General features: G+C 39.2%; 1 protein-coding gene across 1 annotated transcript in view; it reads left to right on the top strand.

Moving 5' to 3' along the window:
- Positions 1-4498: 4498 nt before the first annotated feature.
- ACSM6 (acyl-CoA synthetase medium chain family member 6) overlaps positions 4499-10952 on the top strand; it is a 34413-nt gene continuing 27959 nt past the window's right edge. Inside the window, exons 1-2 of the mRNA XM_030802460.1 lie at positions 4499-4602; positions 4764-4976. Coding sequence (XP_030658320.1) covers positions 4785-4976 — 192 coding nt within the window. The 5' untranslated portion in view covers positions 4499-4602; positions 4764-4784. The remainder of the gene's footprint in view (positions 4603-4763; positions 4977-10952) is intronic.

Here is a 10952-nt window from a genome sequence, read left to right as displayed (position 1 = left end):
CTATCAAAAAAAAGAAATAGCATATATTTAGTAGTCAGTGGGCCTTTTTGTATACTGTGGTATCATGAATTCTCACAGGCATCCTAAAAGGCAACTGAATAATAAAATATATCTTTGAAGGCTTTAAAATATTCATATCCTTTTTTCAGTATAGTTTCATCTCTGGTAATCTACCCTAGCAAAATAACCCGTTGTGCATTCAAAGAACTTATAGGAGGACATTATTTATTATAGTGAAAGTATATAATAATCTAAATTATATGTAGTAGGGGAATTATTAAATTATTTTACACTCTTAAGGTGGACTATTAGGCAGTTCTTAAAATTCACATGTTTCAAAGACATTTTAGGATAGAGACACTAATCTTGAGCTAATGTCAGATAAAAGAAAGCAGAAACCAGGAGTTTCTATATAGCATAATTAAAAGTACATATGCTCTGCCTGTAGAGTGAAAAACTGCTACATAAAAATACCACAAAATACTGTAAACACCTATTCACAGGGACCAAGATAATTTTCCTTTCCTTTTCCCAATACATCTCTATTACCAAAATTTCTAGATTGATTATGTAGTATTGTGCTCAGAAAATACCATTTTCTTTGAAAATGCAGATTATATAAAGTTTTAAATCTTTGATTTTTACTCATTTGAATGCATTTTTGGTATAGAGTTTATCTTTGGACTTGGTTGTTATTACATTTTTCTGATTTCTTATCACTTTTAGAAAATGAAAATAGCTTATTAATTTTTAAGTTATATCAATAATAGCCATCACCATAATCAAGATATGGGATATTTTCATAACCCTCAAAATGTACTCTTTGTCCCTCTTTGCAATCCAACTGCTTCTCCCCTGTCCCAGGCAACTAATTATCTGTTCTCTGTCACTATGGAATTATTTTGCCTTTGATAAAATTTTACATAAATATGATACACTGTATTAGCAAAATGAAGAACAAAAACCATATGATCATCTCAGATGTAGAAAAAGCATTGACAAATTCAACATCCTTCACATTAAACACTCTCAACAAATTACATATAGAAGGTACATATATGTACCTCAAAATAACAAAACCCATATATATAAGCCTACAGCTAACATTACGTTCAACAGTGAAAAGCTAAAAGCTTTTCCCCTAAGATCAGGAACAAGACAAGAATGCCCACTCTTACCACTTCTATCAACATAACACTGTTAGTTTTAACCAGAGCAACTAGGCAAGAAAAAGAAATACAAGGCCTCCAAATCAAAATGAAAGAAGTTACATTGCCAATGTTTGCAGAAAACATGATCTTGTATAGAGAAAACCTAAAGACTTCACCAAAAACCTGTTAGAACTAATAAACCAATTCAGTAACATTGCAGGAGATAAAACTAACATACAAAAATTAGTGGTGTTTCTATACACTAAAAACAAACTATCTGAAAAAGAAATCAAGGAAACCATTGCACTTACAAGAGCATGAAAAATAAATTAAGATATTTAGAAATAAATTTAACCACAGAGCTGAAAGACTTGTAAACTGAAAACCATAAAACATTTATAAAAGAAATAGAGATAGTTTTAGCAGGACAATATACCTAGGATTTCTCAGTCACCTTCTCCATACAGCAAACCCAAAGGGAAACTGGTTACATTCCCATTTTGCCCAAACCTATAATTTTGAATTGTCTCAAAGTAGCTACCATTAAGTTAGTAGGGAGGATTGGTGAAGCGCAGAAGCCAGTATATAGAAGATCATACTTTCCAGGCCTGAAAGCTATGTTTTGACAAAATATTTGATTATGTCTATTTACACATGGAATTTATCTGAGGAAAATAGACCAGAAGCCAAATGCTTGAGGGAATTGTATGACAAAAAAAAAATACTCATAAGTCTGGACTTTCTGATACATAGACTAGTTTGACCCATAATAGAACTCCTGAGACCCCAATTCTGTACCAGCATGAGGTGGGCTACAAAAGCCATGCTGTCCTCAAGAAGGGCATATTCACCAGTGCCACTTCAGATATGGCCAAAGAGGATCACAAGCAAGAAATGGCTTTCCAGAAGGTAAGCCAAATGTAGAGATGACAGCAAAGGTGAGATTGCCTCCCAGAAAGCAGAATTAATACTTGCCAAATGAGCTGAGAACCCAAACACTGCCAGGATGTATGCTTTCACCATTCCTGCCCAGCAGGATTTGACAACTGGGTATTGCTGGGCCCAAGTCAGCTGGGTAATGCTCATTTTTCTCTTTCCAGTCTTGGAGTTTTCCATGCAATTTTATGGTTCCCACTTCAGACTTACAGAGTGGGTTGTTTGGAGAGTAGAGATAACATATGTTTTAGTTTCTAGTTTGCCATATGGCAGGGACCCCATCCCTGTTGGTTGAAGAGAACTGAGCAATACCCTCCATCTTGAATTTTGAGTTAGATGTAGCAATTCTGCGAGACTTAGAGGTTATGCTTCTTGGAGAATATTCTATAAATGAGAAAACTGTTCCATGTGTGTTCATGGATAGTTGATGAATAGACTGTGATGGAAAATGCTAGTTGTCTCTCAGTATTCATGCCCACATCTCTCTCACACATAGGGAATCTCCAGTTCTTAGTTGAGCATATAGGCACTCAGACTAAAGATCACAGTTCCCAGACTCTTTTTGAAGCCACATAACTTAAGTCTGCACCAATGGAATATGAGCAGAGGTAATGTGTAAAAATTTCTAGTTATTCACCTAGGCGAGGGGAATGTTCTTCCCCTCACCACTCTCCCGTCCCACTGGGTGGAATATGGACATGATGGCAAGTTGTTTCAGAAATGCCCTAAAGATGGTGGAGCAACATTACAGAAAGAACCTGGGTCCCTGAAAGGGTGAAGATACTAAACCAGTGTGATAGTTGATTTTAGGTGTCAAATTGACTGGATTCAGAGATACCTAGATATCTGGTAAAGTATTCATTTCTTGATGTGCCTGTGAGGGTGCTTCTGGAGGATACTGGTGTGTGAGTAAGTGGATTGAGTGGGAAAGATCCACCCTCAATGTGGTAGGTGCCATCTAATTGGCTGAGGGCCTAGATTCAATGAAAAGCTGAGAAAGGGAAAATTTCTCTCTCTTTCCCTCTGTGTGTGTGTGTGTGTGTGTGTGCACGCGCACGCGCACGCGTGTCTCTCTCTATCTACCTCTCCCCCTCCTGGAACTGGAACACCCTTATTCTCCTGCCCTTGGACATCAGAACTTCAGGTTCTCAGGCCTTCAGCCTCAGATTGAGAGTTAGGCCATTGACTTCCCTGGTTCTAAAGATTTCAAACTTGGACTGAGCCACACTACCAACTTCTCTTGTTCTTCAGCTTACATCATGGGACTTCTCAGCCTCCATAATCATATAAGCTAATTCCCCTAGTAAGTCCCCTCTCACATATCCGTATCTATATTCATCTTTATTTCTCTATTTCCTATTGGTTCTGTTTTTCTGGAGAACCCTGACTAATACAAACAGCTTTTCACTGCATATGCTCAGACTGTCAATTGAAGAAACAAATTTACTATTCTGTGTCTTTGTTAAAGCAGCCAAACCTATATCTAACCAATGCACCACAATAAGGAGTTTATTCATCTTAAAGGCAGCGTGATGTTTTAGGCAGGACTTAGACTAGATAATTTATTGAAATATTTTAGTTCTAATATTAGATATAGTTACAATGTTAGTATCATCAAATTGAAACCATTAAATCTCAGATTTCTGGAATGCGAATAAGTGAACCCATCATCCAAAGCTGACGTTATTTTACTCCCTCTGGTGACTGGAAACATGGATAGGAATTGTGATGAAGAACATCAACCCCCAGTAACCAAGTTACACCTCACATAGTTATAAATAAAGTTAAAATCTTCACAAAATGATAAATCTTCAATATTTTATTAAACAAATATTGTGACCTCTTTTAAATATATATTATAAGCACCCCCTTTCAAATTTTAGTTTTGCTAATTTGAGACTCCAAGGTGGACCCTCCCCCACACACCCCACCCCCCGGCTGAGGATCATGAGATCTGGCTCCCTACCTGATTGTTACAAGACTTACACCTACACTACCTTGACAGGCAATCTCTAGAGGGCCTTAGATGTGCCTATTTATTTGAAAAAAAAAAAAAAAAAAAGTCCTGTCATCTCAGTGGGTTAAAGAGGCAGGGTGTGGTTACCTCACCTGGCTGATGAGCAACCCCCTTCTCCCTTTCTGCAGTGCAGGATTTTGTAAGCAACAAAATCTTATTTAAACTCTGTGTCCATCATCTTTTCACCACACTTGGCACAGTAGTCTGTGACCTATTTCTCCTGACATCATATCAGAAAGCAAGACACACCCGTTGCTTCAACTTAGCTCACAGCCCATAGATTTTATCTCCCAGAAGCAAAAGAGATTGACTTTTAGGCTTGAGAGCCAATGAAAGTGAGCCAGGACTTAGTTTGTTCTGTCACCAAGGAAATGCCTTTTTCCCCAGAGCTGGCAACTAAACTATAAGAGGTAAGCGGTTCTTAAAGGAGACAGAAGGCAACAGCTGTACCATCCTCCCAACATCTGAAGCCCCCCATAGAAACTCCTCTTGGAATTGGTAAGTATCTGAGCTCATGGGCTTCGTCTCCAATGATCTGACTGTTGCTTGTACTCATAAGGAAATTGTTTGCCTTATGGATTCATTCTCAGCACTACAACCTCAGTGATTATCTCTCTCAGCTGCTCAATTACTCCCTGTCTTTTCCTCAATTTACCTAGGTGGTTCCCTGTCTGACCCAAATGCTAGGCCGATTTCAACTATTCTCCTTGGTCCAGAGTTTCAGACTGGGATTTGGAGCCTGCTGCTATCCAAACCGAAAATGTGCAGCTCAGACCATCAGACCTCCTGACTCCAGGTGCCTAGTCCAAGCAGTTTCTCAGAACTTTAATTTTGCAAAGGATGTGTTGGATCAGTGGTCCCAGCTGGAAAAGGTAAAACTTGTTGTTTTCTAACTTGGAAACTTTGGCCAAGGCCAACTGGTAAAGTGTCCAAAGATTATGAGATTCAAATCCATCTATGGCTGCCACCAGAAAGTGCAAATTCAGAGAAAAGAAATTATAGCAAAATGACTAAGAACATAGGCTTGACAGCCAGATGGTTCTACACTGAAATCCTGGCTCTGCTGCTAAATAACTATGCAAACTTGGACAAGTTATTTGCCTTCTAGGACCTTAGTTTTGTTATCAGTAAAATGGAGATATTAATAGTGTGTTTTTCACAGTGTGGTTGAGAAGATTAAATCAGACAATCAGTAAAAAGTGTTTAGCACAGGACTCAACACCCTGAAAGCACTCAATAAAAGTTAGCTTTTATTATCACTAGTAATATTATTGTCAGAGCGATATGATTCTAATTAACCAACATTTTTGAGCATCTTCTAGCACATACAAAATTTTAGAAGCCAAACACTAAAGGAACTTACTGTGTAGTGTTTTTCTTTAAAGCAAATGATAGCCACAAAGTGCTGAAAAAGAAATGCCAAAGGAAATAAGTACGCCTCTGGATAATGGAATTTAGAAAGATTTGATAAAGGAGGTGGTATTTACTGCATCCTGAAGAATGAGAAGAATTTCAACAAAAAGACAAGGGAAAGACTGTGTAGGCAGGAACAACCACATGAGTAGAGACATGATGGAAAGAAGAAAGAGTATTCAGGAACAGTTTGGCTAGGTACAGGGTCAGAGGGAAGAGTATTGAGTTATGAGGAGAAAACAGGCAGGAAGCAGTCTAATTTTGAAAGGCCCTGCTGCGTGGAGTGGCCTTGCTTACTCTCTGGCTAGGTGACTCTGGAGCAAGTCATTTTAACTCTCTGAGCCTCATTTCCTCCCTCTGTCAAGTGGGGCTGGTGGTGCGCGCAGGAGAATCCAGTGCGTGTGGAGGGTGAGCAGCGAGAGTTATTTGTGCCCAAAACGTCAGTCAGCAGGAACTTTACAAATCATCTGCTCCAAACCTTTATCATTTAAGAGCACTTCATTATAGAATTGTTAGAAAATACTGGTAAACATGAAAAAATTTTAATATGGAATATTGCCCAAAGATAACCACTGGTAAGTTTCATATTTATTTCTTTTCTACTGATTTTTATAGATCATTCAGTTTCACAAAAATGGAGTCATTCTATATATAACTATTTGTAACCTGGAATGACAGTTGTTACTTGACTTGCTACTTGCTCTTTTTCTCCCCCAAACACTATGCTGTGAAAGCACTATGCTGTGGAAATAACATGATGTAGAAACAATGCACTGTAGAAATAATATAATGTGGAAACAATATGATATGAAAACTACCTTTCAACACCAATAAATATTCTACTTAATACTTTAATATCTTTATGTTTATAAAGTATTTCATTGAGTGTTGAACCAAAATGTATTTAATCTATCCTTTATTGTTACTCCTTTAAGTAGTTTACAAATTTTTTTTTGCTATTGTAAGCAAGGCTGAAATGAATATCTTTGTGCATCTATATTCTGTTCTTCGTTTACATTACCAGAAGTGAAATTTCTCCATCAAATGCACTACACGAGCATTTGGAAAACACATTTCTGGATTGCCTTCTACAAAAAAAGTGCCAATTCGCACACTCAATGGCATCGTGTGGTAGAGTGTGTTTCTTCATACGTACATAAACTCTTGGTATTTTCATTGTTTTTCATTTGTACTAGTCTGTTCATCAGTAAATTCTATCAGGAAGGGGCAGCCTGCCTCTTCACATCTGTGGGTATTTCTAGTCGGGTGGGACGAGAGACTGAGAAAAGAAATAAGACACAAAGTATAGAGAAAAACAACAGTGGGCCCAGGGGACCGGCAGTCAGCATACCAAGGACCTGCACTGGCACCGGTCTCTGAGTTCCCTCAGTTTTTATTGATTATTATCTTCATTATTTCAGCAAAAAGGAATGTAGTAGGAGTGCAGGGTGATAATAAGGAGAAGGTCAGCAACAAACATGTGAGCAAAAGAATCTATGCCATAATTAAGTCAAGGGAAGGTACTATGCCTGGACGTGCACGTAAGCCAGATTTATGTTTCTCTCCACCCAAACATCTCAGTGGAGTAAAGAATAACAAGGCAGCATTGCTGCAAACATGTCTCACCTCTCACCATAGGGCGATTTTTCTCTCATCTCAAAATTGAACAAATGTACAGTCGGGTTTTATACCGAGACATTCAGTTCCCAGGGGCAGGCAGGAGACAGTGGCCTTCCTCTATCTCAACTGCAAGAGGCTTTCCTCTTTTACTAATCCACCTCAGCACAGACCCTTTACGAGTGTCGGGCTGGGGGACAGTCAGGTCTTTCTCATCCCACGAGGCCATATTTCAGACTATCACATGGGGAGAAACCTTGGACAATACCCCGCTTTCAAGGGCAGAGGTCCCTGCGGCTTTCCGCAGTGCACTGTGCCCCTGCTTTATTGAGACTAGAGAATGGCAATGACTTTTACCAAGTATACTCCTTGTAAACATTTTGTTAACAAGTCACATCCTGCACAGCCCTAGATTCCTTAAACCTTGATTTCATACAACACATGTTTTTGTGAGCTCCAGGTTGAGTCAAAGTGGCTGGGGCAAAGCTACAAATTAACAACATCTCAGCAAAGCAATTGTTTAAATTACAGGTCTTTTCCAAAATAGAGTCTCTTATGTCTTCCCTTTCTACATAGACACAGTAACAGTCTGATCTCTCTTTCTTTTCCCTACATATCACCCTAAAAAAAAAAAAAAACAGGAAGCCAAAGAATTTGGACCTGATATGATGGGCTGTGGCAAACCACTAAAGGTGCTTGAGTGATGTGAGCAGAGCTCTTACTTGGGTCGCACAACGATATTATAGAACAAAAATGAAAATTACAACAAGGCACAGTGGCTCACGCCTGTAATCCCAGCACTTTGGGAGGCTGAGGCAGGTGAATTGCCTAAGCTCAGGAGTTCAAGACCAGCCTGGGCAACATGGTGAAACCCCATCTCTACTAAAATACAAAAAATTAGCCTGGCATGGCTGTGTGTGCCTGTAGTCCCAGGTACTTGGGAGCCTGAGGCAGAAGAATTGTTTGAACCCAGGAGGCAGAGGTTGCAGTGAGCCGAGATCATGCCACTGCACTCCAGCCTGGGTGACAGAGCAAGACTCTGTCTCAAAAAAAAAAAAAAATTACTTCCATGGTCACATAAATAAAATTATCTCTGATGGCCTAGGCCTGAACTATATCAAAATGTGGTTGACAAGAAAATAAAAATTAGTGGCAGGGGAGAGATATAGTTGTGTTTGTTGTTATTGGTCATGGGAGGAGAAGGGGTTGGGGAAGGCCTATCCTATCCCTGCCAATTCTCATTGTTATAATAAGAAACTCTATGGAAGAACATTCCATGCTCATGGGTAGGAAGAATCAATATTGTGAAAATGGCCATACTGCCCAAGGTAATTTATAGATTCAATGCCATCTCCATCAAGCTACCAATGACTTTCTTCACAGAATTGGAAAAAAATTACTTTAAAGTTCATATGGAACCAAAAAAGAGCCCGCATTGCCAAGTCAATCCTAAGCCAAAAGAACAAAGCTGGAGGCATCACACTACCTGACTTCAAACTATACTACAAGCCCACAGTAACCATAACAGCATGGTACTGGTACCAAAACAGAGATATAGACCAATGTAAGAGAACAGAGCCCTCAGAAATAATGCTGCATATCTACAACTATCTGATCTTTGACAAACCTGACAAAAACAAGCAATGGGGAAAGGATTCCCTATTTAATAAATGATGCTGGGAAAACTGGCTAGCCATATGTAGAAAGCTGAAACTGGATCCCTTCCTTACACCTTATACAAAAATTAATTCAAGATGGATTAAAGACTTAAATGTTAGACCTAAAACCATAAAAACCCTAGAAGAAAACCTAGGCAATTCCATTCAGGACACAGGCATGGGCAAGGACTTCATGTCTAAAACACCAAAAGCAATGGCAACAAAAGCCAAAATTGACAAATGGGATCTAATTAAACTAAAGAGCTTCTACACAGCAAAAGAAACCACCATCAGAGTGAACAGGCAACCTATAGAATGGGAGAAAATTTTTGCAATCTATTCATCTGACAAAGGGCTAATATCCAGAATCTACAATGAACTCAAACAAATTTACAAGAAAAAAACAACCCCATCAAAAAGTGGGCAAAAGATATGAACAGACACTTCTCAAAAGAAGACATTTATGCAGCCAGAAAACACAGGAAAAGCTGCTCATCATCACTGGCCATCAGAGAAATGCAAATCAAAACCACAATGAGATACCATCTCACACCAGTTAGAATGGCCATCATTAAAAAGTCAGGAAACAATAGGTGCTGGAGAGGATGTGGAGAAATAGGAACACTTTTACACTGTTGGTGGGACTGTAAACTAGTTCAACCATTGTGGAAGTCAGTGTGGTGGTTCCTCAGGGATCTAGAACTAGAAATACCATTTGACCCAGGCATCCCATTACTGGGTAGATACCCAAAGGATTATAAATCATCCTGCTATAAAGACACACATGCACACGTATGTTTATTGCAGCACTATTCACAATAGCAAAGAGTTGGAACCAACCCAAATGTCCAACAATGATAGACTGGATTAAGAAAATGTGGCACATATATACCATGGAATACTATGCAGCCATAAAAAATGATGAGTTCATGTCCTTTGTAGGGACATGGATGAAGCTGGAAACCATCATTCTCAGCAAACTATCTCAAGGACAAAAAACCAAACACCGCATGTTCTCACTCATAGGTGGGAATTGAACAATGAGAACACATGGACACAAGAAGGGGAACATCACACACTGGGGACTGTTGCGGGGTGGGGGGAGCGGGGGGATAGCATTAGGTGATATACCTAATGCTAAATGACGAGTGAATGGGTGCAGCACACAAACATGGCACATGGATACATATGTAACAAACCTGCATATTGTACACATGTACCCTAAAACCTAAAGTATAATAATAATAAATAGAAGAAGAAGAAGAAGAAGAAGAAGAAGAAGAAGAAGAAGAAGAAGAAGAAGAAGAAGAAGAAGAAAGAAGAAGAAGAAAGAAGAAAGAAGAAAGAAGAAGAAGAAAGAAGAAAGAAGAAAGAAGAAAGAAGAAGAAGAAGAAACTCTAAATGGGTCAGAACAAAGTAGCAATTCTATGGGCTGCTCCAGGGTGGATGAGAAAAAGAGAAGAAAGGCAAGAGAAAGAGACAAAGGGAGGAAGAAAGTTGTAAAGGAAGAAAGAAATTAAGTTCAGAAGGTAGGAGAGAAGAAAAGGAGGGATTGGGAAAGAGGCGTGTGATGGGGGAAAGAGATGAGAGAGAGAGAGAGGACAGAAAGGAGGAAAAAAGGAATAAAGGAGGGAAAGAAGGAAAAAAGGGAGAAAAGAGCCCTCCTTCCCTCCATACTCAGGGAGAGAAGAGGACAAACCCCTGTTGTTTGTCAAGGAGGAGAAGGCTCAGCTAGAATGGAAATGCTTTGAAAGTTCTAGGTAACTTCATCCATGCATTCACTAAAAGGTATTGGAAATTAAATTCTTTCCCCCTCAAAACTTGTCCCACTGAAAAATAAGTTGCATTGGAAGACAGGTATATTTGAAGGCAGGAACAGAATCCTATGGGCTAGGAGGAGGGCACTCTTCTCTACTTACAGGATCATGCCCTGAGAAATCTTTTCTTAAAAAAATTTAGACTCAGGAGTTACACGTGCAGGTTCGTTGCATGTATAGATGGCACAATGGTGAGGTTTGAGCTTCTAGTGTACTCATCACCCAAATAGTGACCATGGTACCAAATAGGTAATTTTGCAAACTTCACTCCCCTCCAGCCTCCTCAATGGCTATTATTTCCATCTTTATGTCCGTGCGTACCCACTGTTTAACTCCCACTTAT

The sequence above is a fragment of the Nomascus leucogenys genome, chromosome 3, assembly GCF_006542625.1.
Source record: "Nomascus leucogenys isolate Asia chromosome 3, Asia_NLE_v1, whole genome shotgun sequence".
Taxonomy (NCBI): Eukaryota; Metazoa; Chordata; class Mammalia; order Primates; family Hylobatidae; genus Nomascus; species Nomascus leucogenys.
Note: the sequence above shows the minus strand (reverse complement) of the source record. Positions and strands in the feature narration are given on the sequence as shown.